The 22,466-nt window shown below is 35.7% G+C and overlaps 1 protein-coding gene across 14 annotated transcripts in view; it reads left to right on the forward strand.

Annotated features, from left to right (window-relative positions):
* Window positions 1-22,466, forward strand: part of INVS (inversin) — a 122,004-nt gene that overhangs the window by 41,052 nt on the left and 58,486 nt on the right. For 3 of the 14 annotated variants that reach the window (XM_031450101.2, XM_031450099.2, XM_031450104.2), the window contains one exon: window positions 21,656-21,716. The exons of the other annotated variants lie outside the window; for them this stretch is intronic. In XM_031450101.2, the coding sequence (XP_031305961.1) occupies window positions 21,656-21,716 (61 nt within the window). Of the gene's footprint in view, window positions 1-21,655; window positions 21,717-22,466 lie in introns of those variants that run through there. 14 annotated transcript variants of the gene reach the window in all.

Raw genomic sequence — 22,466 nt, forward strand, 5'->3', positions numbered from 1 at the left:
GTAGTAGAGTGCATGCTTAGCATGTGCAAGGTCCTGGGATCAATCCCCAGTAGTGCCTCCATTAAAAATGAATAAGCAAAAAATAAGTAAATAAACCTAATTACCTACCCCCCCAAATAAAAACTTAATTAATTAAAAAAAAAAAAAAGAAACTGAGGTTGGAGTAATGTGATTGCCAGCTTAAGGGGACCATATGCCAAGGAAAATGGACAATCGCCAGAATCTGGAAGAGGCAGGATAACAGTTTCTCCCCTAGAACCTCCAGAAGGAATGTAGCCCCGCCTCCACTTTGACTTTAGTCCAATAAAACCCTTGTTAGACTTCAGACCTACAAAACTGTACTCTAATAAATTTGTGTCATGTTAAGCCCTTAAGTTTATTATAATTTGTTTCAGCAGCAGTAGAAAATTAATACACATGATATTAGTAATTTGTGGATTTCTTTTTTCTTTTTCCTTGATCAGTCTTCCTAGACATTAATTAATTTTATTAGTCTTTCCAAAGAACCAACTTTGGCTCTCCTCATTTTCTTTATTTGTCAGTTTTGTATTTTATTGATTCTTTTTTTTTAATTCCCCTTTTCTTACTTTAACTTACTTTGGGTTTTTTTTTTTTTCATCTTTTTGTAACTGTTTATCCTGGAATCGTAATGATTCTGTGGTATTCAATGAGGTCAGTCTTAATGATTTGATGATTCAATGATTTTATGTAATAATTATTATTGTTAAATTATAAAATATTACTATATATTTTATATATTATATATGATTATTTAATTATGTTCATATAATTTATTTAAATGTATGAATGTAATTATTTAAGGATATGAAATTTCAGCACTGCTTTAGTTATAGTTCACAAATTTTGATAATGTTGTATTTTTGTTGTCTTTAAGTTTGTAATGTTCTCTAACTTCCTTGATCCATGGATTGTTTTTTAAAGTACTATATAATTTATAAATATTTTGGGCTTCTCTATAGGTATTTTGATACTATAGGTACTGTTGATATCTAATTTTACTCTGTTGTGATGAATGTATTATAAGGTTTCAGTCTTTCCAAATTTATTGAGACTCATTTTTTAGGCCAGAATATGTTCTATTCTGTAACCATTTCATGTGCAATTGTATCCTGTGATTGTTTGGCTTAGTGTTCTATAAAATATGTTAGGCAAATGTGGTTGATAGTAGTTTCAAATCCTTTTTGTACAAATCGACTTTCATAAGTTTTTTGTGGAAACACGTCAGACTTTCAGAAAAATCGCAAGTACAGTACAAGCAGCTGTTTTTTCCTGAACCACTTGAGAGTGAGTTGCAGACCTGATGCCTCACCATTTCCAAATTTTTTTAGTGTGTATTTTTTAGAAACAATGACATTCCTCCACATTATACAATATGACTATCAAAATTGACATTGATACAATATTACCATCTGACCCTCAGACTCCATCATTATCCCAATAATATCCACAAGGATTAAGTTCAGAATCACACATTGCATTTAGTTATCAAATCTTTTAACTCTCCATCTGGAAAAATTCCTAATTTTTCCTCAGATGTAATGGTTTTGACATATTTGAAGATTACAGACTAGGCATTTTCTGTAATGTCCTTCAATTTTGGTTTGTTAGTATTATTCTCATAATTAGATTTATGTTATTCATATTGGCAGAGGTACCATGAAAATGATGTGTTCTTCTCATTGAATCCTATCAGGTGTTACACAATTTTGATTTTTCCTATTCCTGCTGATGATAACTTGCTTACTTGATTAAGGTAGTGTTTTATTTTCTCCACTGTAGAGGTACTCTTTCTTCTTTGTAATGAACAAACATTTCATAGGGAGGCACTTTGAAACTATGGAAATATCTTATTATCTAATAACATGAATTATTATTAGACACTAATGTAACCACTACAACTTTCATATGATTATTGTTTCAGGAATATGTTTTTCCACCTTATTACTTCCAATCTATCTGTGTCTTTATATTTTTTAATTTATTTTTTAATTGAAGTCTAGCTGATTTACAATGTTGTGTTAGTTGCTAGTGTACAGCACAGTGATTCAGCTATATATATATTATTTTCATATTCTTTTTCATTATAGGTTATTACAAGATATTGAATGTAGTTCCTTCTGCTGAACAGTAGGACCTTGCTTTTTATCTATTTTATAATAGTAATTTGTATCTGTTAATCCCAAAATCCTAATTTATCTCTTTAGCTCCTTTTCCTTTGGTAACCATAAGTTTGTTTCCTATGTCTGTGTGTCTTTATATTTAAAGTGTATTTCTTGTAGACAGAATAAATTCAGTCTTGCTTTTTTAAATTTAGTCTGACAATATCTGCATTTTAGTTGGAATGTTAGTCCATTTACTCATAGTGAATTTTTGGTATGGTTGCATTTTGGTCTTTTCTTATTTTAAAAAATCAAATGTTTTTTAATGTTTCACTTTAGTTCCTCTTTTGGATTTTTTAGCTATACCCATGTGTTATTTTTAAGAGGTTGCTCTGGAATTTACAATATGCATCCTTTACTTATTATGTCGGAATATTGTATTACTCACAAAACATAAATTAAATGTGTCTTTCCATTATCTTCTGGCCTCCACTGTTTCTGATCCGCCATCATTCCTATCATTCCCATGTGTGTAATGGTTGTTGTTGATTTTCTGGTTTCTTTCAATATTTTCTTTTTAGCTTTGGTTTTCAGTAGTTTGTCTCTTATGTGCCTAGAGGTATTTTTCATTGTATTAATTATATTTGGAGTTCACTGTGATTCTTGGATCTAAAAATTGATTTTTTTTTTTTTACCAAATTTCAGTCATTATTCCTCAAAAATCTGTCCCATTCTCTCTTCTCCTCCTAGGACTACAATTACATATATGTTAGATTTTTCTACATTGTCCTATAGGTTGTTAAAACTTTTGATTATTTTTAAATCTTTTGCTTTTATTCTTCAAATTAGATAATTTCTATTGATCTATGTTGAAATTAACTGGCCCTTTCTTTTATTATCTATCTGCTATTAAGTCCATGCAGTGATTTTTACATTTCAAATGTTGTACTTTCCAGTTCTGGAATCTACCTGGTTCTTTTTATAGTTTCATTTTCTCTGATGAGATTTCCTCATTTGTTCATTATGACCATCTTTTTTGTTAAGGTGTTATAATAACTGCTCTAAAATCCTTGTGTGCTAATTCCAACCTTTGGGTCATCTTGAGGCCTGTTTGTATTGTTTTTTCTGGCACCGAATCCTATTTTTCTGTTTCTTTACATGTGTAGTAATTTTTTATTGTATATCTGAATTTTAGATGGTGCATTATAAAGACTCTTCATTCTGTTATCTTCCTCTAAAGAATGCTGATTTTTTGTTTTTTGGTAGTTAAAACTAGCTAGTCACAATGAACTTACTCAGTATTTTTTTTCCCCTCATAGTCTTAAGTTGAATCTCTTAGACCTGGTGCATAGTCCTGGTCCATATTCTGTACTTTTAAGATGGCTCCTCTGAGATTTCAGTGAAAAGCTCTCCAACTAGGTGGAACTCAAACTCCAAATTCTACCTCCTCTGTGTTGAGTAGTAGATCTGAAATCTCAGATCAGCTTTTTCAACCTTCAGTTTGTTGGTTTCTGCAGACTTCTTGGAGTCTTTCTGTGCATTTGCAATTCAGGGGTCAGCTGGGTATTTTAGAGGAGTCTATAAGCATATTTGAGGTCTCTCCCTCTTTGACTCTTTTTTCCATCTCTGCTATTCCATCATCCTAATCCAGTCCACAATAATATGATGTCTAAACAACTGAAGTAGCCTATCAGTATTCCTGATTCAAGTCTTCTTCCTCTTTAAATCACTCTCCATGCTGCAGCCAGATTTTACTCACTCACTTACTCGTTTGTCAAATACTGTCTTTTGAGCACACACTCAAAGGACAATACTGTCAAATAGTCAAACTGTTGCAGCTGTTAGGTTGGTTTGCCACATAGATTCAGTTGATAAAGAGACCATAAGACCAAAATTATTTAGAAAGTTTATTATTCTTGGTACAGCAGGCAGCCTTGATTCTCCTTGCCCCTGAGTCCTATGGGGTGGTGCAGAAGCAGGTCCAGGTAGCTGCTGCACAGGTGGTGGGACTGTGTCACACCTGAGGAAACCTGAACTGAGAAATCTTACATCAGGAATGTGAGCAAACCTGTCCAACCTTTGCCCCCAGGTAGGACATTATATTTATTATCCTGGTCAGCAAACAGATTCATCCTCTAACCTGCAGGGAGATACTGCCTCTAGTTTCTAAGGCCACTTACTATTCAGATATCTTTGAAAAGATAGTCCTAGTAACTAGGCACGTAGAAACACTGTGGAGAGTCACTTCCAATCAAGTCCAAGGACAAACCAAATTTACCTTAGGTGGAGCTTTGAGAGTAATTTCAGAAATAACAGAATTGTGTCTATCTTTCCCCCAAGTCCTTTCATCCTTCTTTCTATCTGCAAAGGAAAAAAGAAATCTCAACCACATGCTGATTATAGGCTTAAATTTCTATAACAGATTTAAAATTTTTCATCCCACAAGATATAAGGCTGAATACTAGAATTACCTTGGAAGTCTTGGACTTAAAAACTCTTTTACACTAAATTGGAAAGATGTGGTCTGCAAAGGCATTAATAATTAGCAATTTATTAATACTTTGAACAGTTATCCAATGGAATTGAGTTAGGTTTGATTGGAGGAGGAAGATATTAGAGATATACACTGTGATACTAGCTACAAGGGCCTTAGGCCCAAGATAAGGAGAATCGGCTTATACTTGAAGAGGGTATTTTTCTTACAAGGCAGTGTCAGTATGCTGAGGGTTCCTTTATAAGAAAGTCAGGCGGTTAAGTGCTTCTCAGGTGGGAGCAATCTTCAGGGGAATCTTTTATGGAACATTCTAGTTTCTAGTGTTCTTCCTCCTAGGTATTGAGAGGCAGTTATTACAGCAGCTTTTTCCCCCCGAGTTCCCTGATGCAGCTACAGATGTGCGTTGAACTTAATACTGAAGTCACAATGGTAGCTTTGCATTGTTTGGGGACTCATTCCTTAAAGCCTAGCCAGAGTCCTTTTGATTATTTTATAGACACATAAATCCTTGTATTAAAAATCCTTCCTGCCTAAAATACTTCATATAGCTATTTCCTGTACTGAACATCCTAATACATGGAGGAATTGAAATTTAAAGTGAGCCTTAATGAAATGATCAAACTTAGACAAGGAATGGGAATGAGTGATAGAGTTTCAGTCAGAGAATAGAATGAGCAAAGACTGAACAGCAGAAATGACCATAGCATTTTTTTTTTGAGAAACGTTGAGAGAGTTGATTACAGAAGAGAATGAGAGATGAATTAATTTCCTGTCATACAAATTTCTTTCTTTCCTATCTAATCCTAATTCTTTTCTTTCTGCTTTCCTATTCTACTTCCTTTCTTTCTTTCTCTTTTTTCCGCATCCTTTCTTTCCCTGTATTACTTGTCTACAGCTTAAACCTTTCAGTTTCATACAGTAGCATGCATAGACATTGCTTACTTATTTTGGTGGCCTTCAGAATTAAAGAACTTGCTGCATGTCCAAAGTTTGCCCTTTCCATTGACTATTTCACTATTAAGTCACCAGAGTCATTCTTGAACTTGGCTCTGTTGTTGAGAAGAGTCATTCATAAATTTAGTCTTCTTGGACTAACTAGATTTATTATGGGCTACCAGAAATCCTCTTAAGATGTGCATGACTGCACTTGGAAGCTCTGAGCTTTACAACCCTGTTTACTGCCACCTCTTCTAACCAGAGCAATATCTTTTATCCATTGGCAGAGGAGGGTTAAGGATGTGATTGGGAGTTTGAACATGAAAGTAATGTGATGGGCTTGAAGAGGGTGAAGGCAAGGCATATTGGGATAGTAAGATAGCTACTTCACCATACTTACAGACAAATTTATCTTCTAAGGTTTAAAACAAAGTGCAGTATATACTTGATGCTTAGCATCTTTGGTGAGCCATTGTGAAGAACGTATTGGTTACTTCTGATAAAGCAGATTGAAAGGAGGCTTCATTGGAAAGAATCTCTGCCTCAAGCATTTTGGGGTTTTTTTGGTGATTTTTTTGAAATTTTGTTTCTTGCCACATTTTCTGGCATTTATTCTCAATGTTTTATATTATCCTTTACCCAGTAGCTTGATTTTTGTTGTTGATAATGATAATCTCAAGTAACTCTTTCCTTGACTTTGTGAGTTTTTTTTTGAAGCATAATATATCCAAGAAAACTAAGGGTAGTTATTAAGCTGCTCTGTGTATCTTATTTAAAAAAAGTAAAAATTAGAAAAGCTTAAAAAGACCTTGAGAATCATTATGTATGACGTTTCCCAAAGCTTCTTCCTTGGGACGGAATTCTCATGAAATGTATGAAAAATGGGTCACCTGGTCATGTAAGTTTGGGAAATACTGCATACTCCTTCTGGGAAATTCACAGTGCATATTAGCATCTTAAAGGCTCTGAAAAGTCACACAGTAAATAAACCTGTGTATTTTTTTTATCCAGGATTTTTTAATAATCATTTGATCTCAATACTTTTTTAAAAAAGCATAAACTAATAGCATCTTAAAGAACTGGTGATATGTAGAACACTTTGGTAAAAACTAGTTTATAACTTAACTTAATTCCTTTATTTCACAGTTGAAGAAACTGAGGCCCAGAAAGTTGTCTTACTCATCACATGTAAAAACAATGCCTTATATTTAGCTGTTAGAAGGAATGAAATTCTGAAACATGGTTGAACCTTGAATACATTATGTTAGGATAAAATAAGCCAGTTACAAATGAGCAATTATTGTAGGGGTCCACTTACATAAAATATCTAGAATAAGCAAATCATAGAGGCAGTAAGTAAACCAGAGGTTACCAGGGGCTCTGCAGAGAGGGAGGTGAATTATTGCTTAATGGGCACAGAGTTTCTGTTTTGGGGGGGATGAAAAGTTTTAGAAATAGATAGTAGGAATGGTTGCACAACATTGTGAATCTAATTAATACCATGGAATCGTACACTTAAAATGGTTAAAATGGCAAGACTGATGTTATATGTATTTTAGCACAATAAAAAAAATTATAGATAAAGAATAAATAAATAAATAAAAATAAAAACAATGCCTTGAGGGGAAGGTATAACTCAGTGGCAGAGTACATGCCTAGCATGCATGAGGTCCTGGGTTCAGTCCCTAGTACCTCTATTATAAATAAATAAATAAAAACCTAATTACCCCCCTAAAATTAAAAAAATAAAAATAAAAACAATGCCTTACATTCACAAAGTTGATGATCGATAACGATATGCTCATGTTTAGGGAACTAGTTAGAGCTAAATGGGAATCTATTTAAATTTATATTTGCTACTATTTAAGCTGATGGTAAATAAAAACAGATTTTATTATTGCTGTGAAATGTCACATGCTAGCTAAGAAGGCAAACTAAAAAGTTAAGTAGTTTGCTGGTGTTTTAAATAGTTTTAGTCTGTAGCTGTCTATCCCTTTAGCCTATAACAATGTCAAATGTTGGTCCCTTGAAATTGTTAGAGCACTCTGGGTTTTGAAAAAACAGTATAAGTCTGTCTAAAGCCATCTGAAAGGGGAATTTTCTGAAGCTTTTTCTATTCCCATGATTCTCACAAAATTCTTCAGTTCATCCTAGTCTAGAAAGTAATGGATCTTCCCTTAAAGAAGTGCTAATCCCAAGGTGATCACAAAAGACGGGTTTTCCCACCTCTGATCAGGTTTCTTCTTTTGTTTATATATATATATAGACACATATATATATATATATATATTTTTTAACATGCTTAGTATTTTATCCCCAAGATGTTGTTGTTGTTTTTTTTTTTTTTTCCCCCACTAAATATTGTACTATAAATAAGAAACAGTCAGAATTTTTACTTTTCAGGACTCCATTTTGGCATGGTATTTTTTTAGTCATTACCATACTTAGTTAAGCATATTTCACTATCACCAAAGAAGATATCTTAGAATTAAATTCTTGAATTGCGCTTGATCTTTCTGATTGGCAGTCAATTTAAATTAGATAGTATCTACCATTGTCTTAAAGCAGATTATCTCTTAGAAATACTAGCATTTGTTGAGAAGGAAACTGTGATAATAGGAAAGGGATATAGGGTGAAGAAAAAGCCCTGTGTCTTTTGTTTTAGCATAAAAAATCTGTAAATAGTTTTTATTGCTGGAAATAAACAGGTACTATAAATGGTGTGTGGGGTTCACATTAAGTATCAGAGGTTTTTATGGGTGCTGTGCTGGTTACTTGATGCAACCCTGTATATTGTGCTGTGTTTTCTCAACTGCCTTTATAAACACTGTAGCCTTAATAGATCATTTTGAAAGACGCTACCATCCTGCTGCATCTGTTGGTAGCCTTCTTTCAGGTTTCTGACATATCCTTAATCTGATGCTCAGCCTTGTCATTTGGATCAATAGTAAACCAGATAAGATATCTTCTACTTGCAAGGCTGTGGCTATAAAAGGTATTTGAAAAATAAATTCACTTTTTATGTCCATGCCACAAACCTGGGGAGTACTAATTTGTCATTTGTCTCTCCATCTGTCTGTAAACAGTCAGTTAAATTGGTTATTGATGAGAATAAGGTGAATTATACTCGAAACAAGAGTAATATAGAAATAAACTTCATAGTAAATTTCTTAGATTCCTACAAAAAGGTGACATCTCTTTTTTTTAAAAAAGGTGGCGTATCTTAACTTTTTAATCTCTATTTCAGAATGAACAATTTGTTTTATATTGTTTCTATTCCAAATCATCAGTAATAACAATCAATTATAATCATGTTATACTTTACAAAGTACTTTTATGTATGATTTTATCTTCATAACCTCTGTAATATAACTATCCATTTTATAATTTGTAATGCATTTGTTATTCATTCAGAAAATACTTATTTAGTGCCTACTGTACATAAGGCACTGTGCTAGGCACTACAGTTTCTGTGTACAAAAATAAAATGTTGGTGATAATAGAAGAGGTTAAAATTGTAGCATTTTACTGTTAGAAAGAATCCTAGAAATCATCTCCAAACTTATCATTTTATAGGAAACTAAATCTCAGCCAGTTTGTGAATTATAGTCAACTGGTTACTTAGTGAAATTATTTTTTTGTTATGATATAAACTAATAGTCTTCCTAAAATAAACTCATAGTTTAATCTTTTTGAATTTGGGTCTCCTTCTGGCTTTCACAACAGGGATATTGTGAATATTAACTAAGGTGTGATTATGGAACTTTTCAAAATTTGAATGTAATCTGAGGATAAGAAACATTCCCTGTAGGTAAGAGATAGGAAGAAAGTATATCAAAATGTAAGCCGTGGTTTCTTCAGGTTTGTCAGATGCAGGCTGCTCATTGTTTTCTTCTTTATATTTTTCTCTATTTTTGAAATCTTTAATGAATATGTTATTACATTTATAATAAAAGTTAAGCTTTTTCTTTTTTCTTCTAACTTTGTATTTTGACGTAATTTCACATTTACAGAAAAGTTGCAAGAATAATGCAAAGAATTCTGATATGCCCTTCAGCCAGATTCCCCAAATGTGTGTACTTCATCCTTCTATCCTTCTCTCTCAGTATATGTGAGCATGAGACATTGTCTTCCGAACCATCTGGAGTAAGTTGCAGATGTGATGTTCCTTTGCACCCAAATGTTTAGGGCGTATTTCCTATTTAAAAAAAATAAAGTAAAAGGACATTCTCAAAAAAAAAAAAAAAAGCATTCTCTTATATAACCACAGGTCAATTATTAAAATCAGGCAATTAACGTAAATACTATTATCCAATCCATAAACCTTATTTAGATTTTGCCAACTGTCCCAACAATGTCATCTATATAAAAGAACATCCAGGATTGGGCATTTCATTCAATTATGATGTCTTTTTAGTCTTCATTAATCTTCAAAAGATCCTCAGTCTTTCCTCAGACATTATTTTCTAAGAGTATAGGCTAGCTATATTGTCTTTAATTTTGGATTTGTTTGATGTTTCCTCATAATTCAGGTTATGCTTTTTTGGTGAGAATACCATAGGAGTGATGTTGTGTTCTTAGTGCACCATATCAGAAAGCACATGACGTCATTTGTACTCTTACTGGTGATGTTAACTTTAATCATTTGGATAAATTGACACCTGTCAGATTGCTCCACTGTAACCTTACTTTTTTTTCCTTTTGTGATTAATAAGTATTTTATGGAGAGCTAAGTTAAAACTGCGTAAATATCCTGTTACTCCTCAAACTTTCACCCACTAGTGTTAACATCGCCTGACCACTCCCACCTGGGTCAGTTATTATTATAGTAAAAGCTATTCTTAAAATCACTGCTTATTCCAGATATGAAATTAGATGTATAGTCTGATGGAAACTATAAAAATCACCTCTCACGTTAAACAAAAAAGCTAAAAAGGAATGGTAGAGATTGTACCAAAATGCCAACAAAGCTTATGTTAGGCTTAGGGTAATGGAATTGTAGGTGATCTTTTTTCTTATTTTCCCAATTTTCAATGATTTTCCAAATTTTTCAATACAGGTAAAATATATAATTCATAATTTTTGAATGACTTTCTAAAGTTCGTTTTATTTTGTTTGTTTATTTCTCATTGGTTCACAGTGAGCTTGAGGGAGATACTGAAATGTTGATTTGAGAATTGTGATGAACTTAGAACTGTTAGATTAGAATAAAAACATAGCTGTGGCAAACAGGACACCTACCCTAGGATGAGTTACCAAATGGCACAACTAAAAATAGCCTTTGATCTGCAAATCCTTATTCCCCAGTGTAACTACCAAACTGTAGGATTTTTTTTTTTTTTTTTTTTTTTTTTTTTACCAACTCAGTTGCCTCCTTAGCTTCAAAGAGAAAAGGTCCTAGAACAGTGAAAGAAAGCTGAGGAGCAGTACAGGGTTCGGGGATTGATTTGTACATGGAGGTGGTTTGTGACTTGATTTTTTAAAGATGGCTAGATTTGAGACTAGAAGATTCATGTTTGAATTCAAGCATCACCACTATGAGGACCTTGGCTACCATTCTGAAAGTGGGTAGTAGTTACCAAGTCACATTACTAGTTAGTGCTCAACATTTAATTGAAACCTTTAATGCATAGCCCGCATGGGGTTCATTAAGGGTTTCTGAGTTTAATTGAATTTATTTACACATTTATTTGCCATTTGTCCTCTTCACTGTCTAAGAAATCCCATCCATAGTATGGAACTAAAGCAAAGAAGCCAACAAATGGATTCAATCAGTTGCTTGAAACAGCTTCCCCAAAGGCACATATCTTAGCTGAGTAGATGAATTGATTTTTTTTTAACTGCATGTTAGGATCAATAAAAGTAAGGTACATTGTTGGAAAACTAAAGATGGAGCCTACCACAAGACTTGGGCTGCTTGGAACCAGATGGTAAACAAGATTTGTTTGGATTTAGCTTCTGAATTTAATATTAAAACATGATTTTTTTAAGTAACGGCTTGCCATGAAACTCAGAAGCCTTGTCAGGGTCAGTGAGGAGAATAGGCCAGGCAGATTATAACAGATATCAGTGAGAACACTAGGAGCAAATACTTTCCAACTTTTTTGGTCTCTGAAACAAACATGGTCAAATAAAAAATGTTTTGTTTGCAAAGACTGCTTTTATGATGAGAAGAGAACCATCATGGTCTCTGAGAAAGAAACTAGCAATTATTGAGCCCTTTCTGTGAACCAGTCACTATAGGTTTTTTTTAACCAATGGGAAATCTGAGGCTTTGGGAAGTAACATGCTTGCAGTTAATATAGCCAATGAAGTACTCAGATCTGATTGGTTCCAAAATACTGTCTCATTTAATTATACCATGCTGCCTCCCCATGAGGTAGCATTTCTGGCTCCCATAAAGCTTGAACCTCATTATGTTAGAAAAATGAATTTTTGTATCAGGAGAAAGGAAATAGACTCAAAAACGATTACCCTGTGGTTAGGAAAAATGGAAATCATTAGAAATCTAGGTTATTGTTGAGCCAGCTGTAATAAAAAAGTTTAATTTTGAAGTAGTTATAAAGACTGAGTCTTCTGTGTCTTAGAATCATAGAGTCAATGAACATTCAGCTGGATGAGCCTTTAGATCATAATCCAACCTCCTTATTTTTCTTGTGGGAGGAAACTGAGGCTGGGAGAAAATCAGTGACTTGCCTTCAGATGCAAGGATGAGCTGGCTGAGACCCTCTCATGTCACTGCCTTACTTGAATCCTTCAGTACTGCTTCAGAAACTCTAAGGAAAAAGTTCAGACTTGTTAGTCTGGCAAATTTCATCACCTAGCCCTTGCTTACCTTTTTGGCTTCAGCTTTGTGTGTCTCCCGTTCTACTCTACCCTCAGATGTACTATTTAAAGCTTTTATTCGAATCACCTCTTCCTTGCCCTCATTCTCCACTCACAATGCCCTTGTACAGTCAGCTTCCTTCCCATTTCACCTGGCTTTAAAGGCAGCACAGGCACTGTTTTCTCCAAGAAGCCTTTACTGGCCCCTCAAGGCTAGGTTAGACTCCTCTTCAGAGTTCTGACAGCTGGTCCTTACATAGGGCTGATCTCATTCATTGTATTACAGTAGTCAGTAACATTTGCAAATGGCTTCACTAACTGTAATGGCCAAAGTGAGGGATAGTGTGGGAATAACTGGGCCAGGTAAAGAGTGGATGCCTAGAGACTTGATATATATAACTTCACTAATGTCAAAAATTTAGGAGGAGGAACTTACAGGTGCAAACTGATTGGAATAGGTGGGGATAAGACTCAAGGCTATCTTTGTATAGCACTTTACATGAAATTTAGGAAATATCTGTTGTCCGTAATTATGAAATGGGGAGGGGGCAGGAAAATGGTGACATGGAGAGGTGCTAAAATATTGGTGATCCCAAATCAAGACCCAGCTCAACTGCCGTCTTCCTCATGGAGTCTTTCCTGATCTAACCTTTTCCCCTCACCACAAAGGGCTGAAAGTTCATCCTCATGCAACCTGCCTGGTGTATTTTTGTGTTTTTTATGCACTTACCCCTCCTTGCCTGTACTGCACTGTAGCGCATAATGAGTGTACATTTGTATTTTAATTGTTTTTAAAGCTTCCAAAACCCTTAGCATAGTGTCTGATTCAGAGTAATTACATAGTAAATAACTGTTGAATGTTGAATGAGTCACTGAATTAGGTCAGCATGTCTCAATCTTGATACCATTTTCGAATCAACTGCAGACGCATTTAGGAAATATTAATTTCAAAGTCTCAGAAATTCTGATTTCATTGATTGGGGGCGGAACAGGCTTTTGTGTGTGTGTGTGTGTGTGTGTGTGTGTGTGTGTGTGTGTGTGTGTGTGTGTGTTTTAAGCTCTTTGGATTGAGAACTCATAGGTTCTTTGTTTAAACAATGATTCTCAAAATGTGAACTCTTGGACCTAGCAGCACCAGCATCTCCCAGAAACTTGTTTGAAATGTAAATTCTTGGACCCCACACCAGAGCTAGTGAATGAAAATATCTAAAGGGAATGCCTTAGCAATCTGCATTTTCCAGCCCGCCAGAGATCCTGATGCATGCTAGAGTTTGAGAATTACTGATTTAAGATGAAATAATGGAAAAGAATATGAAAAAGTATATGTGTGTGTGTAGATATATATATATATATATATATATATATATATATATATATATATATATATATATATATATCTGAATCACTCTGCTGTACACCAGAAATTAACACAATATTGTAAATCAACTATACTTCAATAAATTTTTTTTTTAATTTTTAAAGAGATGAAATGTTTTCCTATAAATAAAATATCAATTATGGGAAACAAAATACATTTCATAATCATCCCAAAAGGTTGTGCCAACTTAAAGCACCACTCTGAATAAATGAGGGCAACTCACAAGCACAACAGAATTATACTTGTGGAAATAAGCATCACAGCACTTTATAACTTTTTAATATTTATTTTTTATATGAAATGTTCTCCACTGAATGGATTAATTTTCATAATAATCTTAAAAACTAGGCTATATCAGACAGGAAAAGCACATGAAAAATCCGGCATTGGGTAAGGAAGTCTCAGAGTCAATAGTTTTCCATAGTTTCTTTTCTCAGAGAGAAGTCTGTCTACTTTTTTTTTTTTTGACGGTAACATTTTCTCTTTCTGTTGTGCTGTTTGACTATGTGCCACTTGATAGTTCTGTCTATTCCTATGGAAACCAAGTTAGTGGATGGAGCCAAGGCTTGAAGGAGGCATTGAAGAGAAGTATTAGAAGAGTTCAGCCACAGAGCAACTAAAGATGTTTCCTTCCCTTCAGTTCAATCCTCTTTGAGAGCCAGAATCTGTCTCAAGCCAGAGAGATGTTCTTGGCTAATGAATGTATTGTCTAGCTGCTCTGCCAGATGGACAAACATCTTAAACTTGAAAAACAACAAATAGAGCTCCTATTTTGTCTTTGAAGTACCATTCTTAGCTTTTGCTTAGAGAATTGTCAAATACCTTTTTTTTTTTTAATTTTTTTCAGACTTGCTTAAGATGGCAGGTTAATGATGTGGTCACCATCATAGTTGTTGAGTAGTTAGAGATGTTAGCTGTAAAATATAGTATTTAGGTTTGAAATCAGAAATTTAAAGAAAGAAGGAAAATGTCTATGACTGGGAAAAGCAATGCAGCTTTTTTTAAATTGAAGTATAGTTGATTTGCAATGTTGTTATGCCAGAAATTATGTCTTTGGAGAAAACAGTTGAAACAGCTATTAATATAGATGATTCATAACCCTGTGTCTTGAATCTAGCCATCTCCTCCAATCTTCAGATCCATATATATATTCTTTTCTGGTTTTCTTTTTGCTAGACATCTCTATATAGATTTCCCTTAGACACCTCAGACTCCACATGTTTAAAAAAAACCAAAAACCAGAACTCAAAATCTTCATCCCTAATCCAATTTTTTCTTCTATCTTTTGAGTTGTTGACACCAGTCTCCATTCTGTACCCATTCAGGAGTCCTCTTCCATATTGCACAATCTGTCCTCTTATTTCCATTTAGAATATCTGTGACTGGGGAAAGCAATGCAAATTTTTCTTTGAAGTATAGTTGATTTACAATGCTGTGTTAGTTTCCGTGGTGCAGCATAGTGATTCAGGTATACATACCCTTTTTCATTACAGGCTAATACAAGATATTGACTGTAGTTACCTGTGCTATGCAGTAGGACCTTCCCAGGTGCTCAAGTTGTTGAATTCCCTCCTTGGCCACAAAAATCAGTGTGTTCTATCCTAATAGCTAGAACTTTTTACCCTTTCTCCAATCATCTCCTATTTGCACCCATACCTTTCATCTAGAAGGGTAGGTGCATATAGGACAGATTTACAAAGACCCATTATATCTCCTACCTGGGCCTACATGGGCATTACAGGAGGACTTTGGGAGCAGTGTACTCAATCAAGTGGTCATTATGGGTATTTATGATCTAGGACCATGTCAACTGACAAACAAATCCAGGTGGCTGAACCAGAATTAAGTTTGAATCTCTGAGCTCCCTTTTGACTGGGCTGCCACCCAGAGGGTAGACAAAGAAGCCCAGCCTGGAATTACTCTTAGGGGAAAGAAAGAAGCATCATAACCAGAAATGGACAGAGCAGAATCCCAAATTTTCAATGATCCCCTGCTCCTTTTGTCCTGATTATTTCCCAGGCAGCTGCCAAGAGGAGATGAACTCTTTCTGAGGGTGGCCATATTCAGTAACCAAACTACCTCACTTCGGTATATGAACCAGGAGGAGGTAACTGTGGTAGAGTCAGACATTTTTTTGAGTTTATTTTCAAGGAGGCCTTGCTGGCTCTTATTTCAGATTCCGGAGGACAGTAGGGGGCATAGAATGTCCATCAAATACCTTAACTCTTGGCCCATTTTTGGAGGGTCTTTGTGACAAAAGACACATCATAGTCAGATGGTATGGAAACCCAAATATATAAAACACCGTATTTTCAAGGGCCTCAGTGCTGTGGCTGGTGTAGGCTAATAAGACAGTAACCTGAAACACTGTAACCTAAAAAATGTCTGCAATGGTGAGGCATACGGTGGCCCAGAGAAGGGTTGGTCAAAAGTCCTCCCCTAGAATGGGCAGGGGCAATGCCCTGTTAATGTGGCTTCCTTCATCATAAAAAAAGTAGGCCAACTAAGAAGAACAAACAAGTGTGGTATGCAGTGGTAACTTTCACATCAAACACATACCTTTTACTTTGAGCCCAGCCTATGGTGATGGATTCATTGCCATGTTTAGTATGGTAATGGATCCAGGGGGCAAATGGCCAATGACCTGGGCAATGCAGGCTTATTCAGCAACCTGATTCCAGTTGGTCACATAAGAGAACAGGCCCTTACTGTGGGATTTACATGACTGACCCAGACTATTCAATTGGCGGCCACAGTTTGTTTCCATAGTTTGTAGCCCCAAAGAGGGGTGTCTTTAATCTGTAGTCTTCCAAGTGGCAGATCAGGTGACTGGAATATTGCCAACATCCCATGAGTTAGAAAAAACATGTCCTAAATTTAAGAATATTGTCTAAGGTAAGGATTATGGCTTTCACTTCAGCCCACTGACCTGCCCTTACCACAGTCAGTCTTCCAGAGTTGGCACTGAGGTTGGACTGCCTGCCAGTTGTGGTTGGATTGCCTCCCAATGGACAACATCAGGTTTTAACTTAGCCAAATCATCAGTAAACCAAGCCAAGGCACTCAGGGGAACCTCAAGGGCACCATTAAGCCAGCAACTTTGCTTCAGACAGTGGCCACCTCTACACCCAGTGCTTTGTCTTCATTGCCAGACAAAGCAGGCTACAGCAGGGATCAGGCACATGGAGAGTTGACTCTTTGCTATTAGGCAAGGCTTTGCATTCATTTTCACTTTTGAGCAGCTGCTCACTCGTGTCTCAACCAAAGGAACCTCTAATGTTTCCAGTCCACTGAAAGTTCTTTGTTAAATAGCAAGGTCCCCATTGCTCTCACCATTTGTTTCCACTTTGGAGATTCCTTGGCTCAGCAGCCACAACCGCATTGCTGTTCAGCTTGCTGCTCCATTGTCATGCTATCATCCCTTCCTCTGCTTGCCCAGAGGAAGGTGAGCAAAGATCATGGCACCAACTGGGCAGTTTGTTTTAATCCTACTCCTCATCATTCAGTCATTAACAGATAGGCTAGTGGGGTCCCTTACTGCCCCCAGCTTGCCCATCATTTGGGTGTGATCACATGGAATCTTCTCATCTCCGAACCTGACCTGCAGGGCCCTTGTCCTTACTCTTCAAGAAAACTGTATCTCTGTCAGCATCCCCTCCTCATTTCCTGTACTGTCAGATCATGGATTTAGTATACCCTACTTTTTTCTTTGTATATGCTAACTTATTACAAGCTAATGGGTACTGGCAGAAGACAAAAGACTATCATCAGAGCCAAAAAAAAAAAAAAGTTTTCTTACTGATGGCACAGCAAAGAACATGTGCACTTGCATTTTTCAATCAGTTAACCTTGCCCCCACGAACCAGGAGGCAATGCAGAGAACCCAGATGGACACTGAGCACACACTGTGTTTACATGGCATCTGAGGACTGCTAAATTGGGGGCATCTCCAGACTTTAGTAAGTAGTCAGCAAGACTGCTCTTTGTCTAATGTCCTAGAGGACATTAATGTCCCTCAAGATTGCTTGCTACAAACCCAACTCTGAGAAATGGCCCAAGTAAAGAGAAGTCAAAGCTTTGCATTCTTGGCATACCTAGTAAGAACATGCAGGGACACTCAGGGCCCATGGCGGTCTACCTCTCCCAACACCGTTGTGGTATTTCTAAGACTCATTTGTGTCTGCAGCCATTACAGGAAAGTTTGGTATAATGAGATTATTGATATCTATGACCTATATACTTCCTAAGGATAGTGCTTTTTTTTAAAAATTAATATTGTAAATGCTTTGAGAGTTTATAAGTATATAATTATATGGATATCATTAAAATTAATAATAACAAATCATGTTTCTATTATTTTCATTTCAGTTTTAAATAATGTATCTTTTGGTATATGATATGGTTAGGATTCAGAATGAAATATGGCTGAATGCCTACTTTACATTTATTTGTGCTGTTATACATATAGTTATCATATTTCCAGGACAAAATTATACACAAACCTATAAACTAACAAAAAATACAGTGAATACTTGGTGAACAGTTGTTTTCTCCCCAACAACTATGAGAGTAAATATAGGTGCTGAGGACACAGACAGAACTAAGAATGCCAAGAGATTAATCAGGAAACATGTAGATCCCAAAGTATTGGTTTTGGAAAAATGTGTCTAGTAAAGAAGATACTCTCTTTTTTTTTTCCCATTGAGACAGTGAAAAGTAGTCATATTCCCAATAAAGCCAAGAAAATACTTAGAATTTCGGGGATTCCTTGTTTTAATTTGAAACTACAGCTTTAGAGGAAGCTGTTTTAAAGAAGTGGCAGGAGCAGGACAAAGGTAAAGCCTCAGGACCAGGAAGCTACCCACTGGCTCAGTGACAGTAACTGCGATACCCCTAGAATCACTAGACACGGGGCTGCAGAAGATCATTACAAGAACAGATTCTTATAATGGACCAGGAGCAGGGTGTTAGCAACTATAAGGGTGAGCAAAGAGAAAAAGGGAAAAACAAAACAAACAAAAAATAGCAGCAAACAGTCTTCTCTTTAAGATGAGCTGGCAAACAAAATATATGAAGAAATCTAATGCTAAGACAGCTAACAGTATCATCATTCAGATCATGAATTAATTCCTAGTGGAAGAGTGTAAACAAAGCAAAAAGAAAAGCCACACAAGGAGAGAAAATACTTGCAAAACAAGCCAAGACTTAGTATCCAGAATATGTAAATAACTCCTGCAGATCAGTAAGAAGAAGACAAATAGCTCAGTTGGGAAATGAGTAAACAACACAGAAAAGCTCTTCACAGAAAAGGAAACAAATAGCCAATAAACAAACAAAGACATTCCACCTCAATAAGGGAAATGAAACTTAAATCCCTGGCAAAACACAATTGTATACCCATTATGTTGGCAAAAGTTAGCAAGTCTGACAAAACCAAGTGTGGAGAGGATGTAGGGAAACAAGAGTTCTCAGACATTACTGGTGGGAATGTAAGTTGGGAGTAATTACTTGTGAGAACAATCTCAGCCCAGCAGCTTCAGAAACTAGCACATTTATGAGAAGGTGTGCACAAAAAAATTCATTACAATATTGTTTGTAACAATGAAAAATGAGAAACATGCTAAATATTCCCTTTGAGAATAAAGGTAATATTTTCATACGGCTTTCTCCAATGAAAATGTATAAACCAAAGCAACTTGAATATATCCCAAAAATATTGCTTTGAGTAAAAGGTGGCGAGTGATTCATGTAGGGCTGCTTATATAAAAATTGAAAACATGTAAAATAATACTGTGTCGCTTATGGATCCATGTATTTGTAAGAAATAAAATGTATTAAAACATTCATTGGAATGATAACTACCAAGTTCAGGATAGTAGACTCCAAAGAGGGAGAGAAGGTAATAGAACTGGGGGAGGGCCCAAAGGGAGTATTAACCACATGTGTTACATTTTATTTCTTAAAAATGAAAAAATCTAAAGCAAAATATCAAAGTATTGGAACGCGGGCAAAAAAAAAAAAAAATCAAAGTATTTCACACAAAACTTCCATATCATTGTTATTAAGATTAAATGACTCTTCCTTAAAAAAGAAGTTCATCTTAGAGAATTGCACAGACAAAAATATGAGCTTAAAAGTGGCATTTTGAGTTGATTTGCTTCCTAGATTCATTTCAAGTGCTGTTCTTCAGGTCAGAGAGCTTTTCCATTCTCTTTTACCCTTTCAGATATTGCACTCCTTTTCATGTATTTGGGGAAAATCCAAATGTCATAATCATTTACATTACAAACAAGAAAAGCTCTTGGTGCTAATAATTACAGGAAGATGAAGATGAGGATTATGAGTACCTAGTAACATCAGCAACAACAACAAAAAACCAAAAACCAGAAAACAACATCTTATTCAATGTTTCTAAGACGTTAGAAAATATTTTCACATTTCAGTGGCATAATACACCTCATCGTATAAGAGTTAATGTACTTTTAGTAATGAAATCAGGACTTTTTTGTTCCTTTAGCTCTCACTTCTGTTCACTTACCACCAGAGTTTTCTTAAGAATATGCACTCTTTTGATCTGTTATCTGTTTTACTCTTATACTATTTCCTATGCAGTCAGAAATTTAAAAAGCAGATCCAAAATAGACCACCTCTGGATCAGGTTCTGTGTGTCCCTAAGAGATGTTACTGAATTATTAACTTCCAAATCCTTCCAAAAGTATTTATGTTATAAGAATAAACCCAGGTGGATGTGTTGCCTATAGATGCAACTGGTGTTCCAGGTTCTTGACCTGTCCCAGAAAGAATTCAGAGATAAGACATAGTGGTTAAAAAAGATAAAGTAAGGATTTATTAAAGGATGGATAGTACACTCTCAAGGGGAGAGCCTGCAGGCTCAGGTGAGCGGCTGCCCTGTGTTTCTTTGGCAAGTTAGTTACATAGGGTGTAAAAATGAATGGGCGGAATATTCATTGAGGAAGGAAGGACTTGGGGTCATATTTCCTGATTATCATCCCAACTCCACCTTCCCAAAGGGAGGAGGGATTTTTGTCCTTATTTAGTCTGGATCAGAAGTGTCATGGCGTCGGTGCATGATGGGTACTTCTGATCTGCAAAGCTAATTTTATTGAAATGAGGGCATAATGAGCAAAAGGTTACATTCAGACACTGGAAATTCCTGCCTTTTCTCACCTTTCTTTGTTCTTCCCCAGGCCACTTGTCACCCCAAGAAGCATGATCTCTTATCAGCCCAAAGGTTCCTGCTTTTCGTTCTCTGCCCAGGGACCCCTGCTGCTTACATGATGTGTGGTTTCCTGCATTTGGCTTGTGCCCCTCCTTTCTGCCCAATTCCTGCCATTTGGTCTGTGTCCCCCTTTCTCTGCTCATATCTAGCTATCTGCCTGCTCAAACAGATGGGTATAACTTAGTGGTAGAGGGCATGCTTAGCATGCACAAGGTCCTGGGTTCAATCCCCAATACTGCCATTAAAAGATAAAAATAAAAATAAACCTGAAAACTTAAGAAGTACTAATTTCAAGCAATAGTGAGGAATGTTTAGACATTTTGTTGGTTTTCTTTTGTATTGAAGGGGCTTTATGGAAATCAAAACAGCCTATAATGTGGGTCCCCAGGGTCATACAGTCTTCAGGGGGTTATCAGATTAGCTTGCTGCCTCAAACTAGTATTTTCCTCTTTTCCAATGATGCTAGAAATACGCTCCTGATTTTAGCTCTAAGAGTTGTCTGTCCCCTTGTTCATTCTCAGAAATGATTTTCCATACACTGGGCATTTAGTAAATGGTTGTTCATGAGACCGAGGAGGTTGACCATGGTCTAAATGGATTATATTGTTTCTAGTCCCAGCATTCATACATGATATCTGATGTGTCTCTGTCCTTTGGAATAGGAGAAGCTGGCCTGATCATGCAGCTGACCCTTCCCCAGGGTACCAGCTAAATTCCCATTGGGTATGTTCTTTTTGGTACTTTATCACCATCTTCTGTAGGTCTAGGTATCTTTCTCAGTGTAAAAAAAAAAAAATCAGAAAAACCGTGATTTATAACATTCCAGCTCTTTACTTTTTCCTATCCCTATCCTTGATTCTCTCCTTAATCACTAGCTGAACTCTGTATACTGTGTTCAGTCAGATCTTTCTATCTCCATGCACTCTGTCATGGGCCATTCTTCTTTCCACTTGACCATATATGTTTTGTTGCCTCCTCCACATTGGAAAACTGCTCGTAATAAAATTAACAAACACAGAGCATTTGCTTCGTGTACTGTTCTAAGGTGCTTTACAAATATTATCTTTATCATTTCATATTGCACAGTAATCTTGGGTGCTATTGTTATGACTATTTTACCGATGAGGAAATAGAGGCATAGGAAGATACTTTATTTAATATGTAAGAAATTTCCACGGTACCTCTGAGGAGCAAAGATGAAATCTATGTGAAAGACCTTTCTAATAAGTAAAGTGCAAACATTTCACTATTGCCTACTTTATAACAAGGCTCAATGAATGTTTGTTGAATGAATGAGTAATTATTACTGAGATGTATCATGTTTTGTGTAGGTAGAATCCCCAGAATGATGTAAAATTTAAATATACCAAGCACTGTGTCTATAACATATTTCTAGTTTCCTTCTTCTCCTTCCCTCTTCCTCTAGATCTCAAAATCACAATGATTATCTGATTGAATATCTTTAAAAGGTCA

Source organism: Camelus dromedarius, chromosome 10, assembly GCF_036321535.1.
Source record: "Camelus dromedarius isolate mCamDro1 chromosome 10, mCamDro1.pat, whole genome shotgun sequence".
NCBI lineage: Eukaryota > Metazoa > Chordata > Mammalia > Artiodactyla > Camelidae > Camelus > Camelus dromedarius.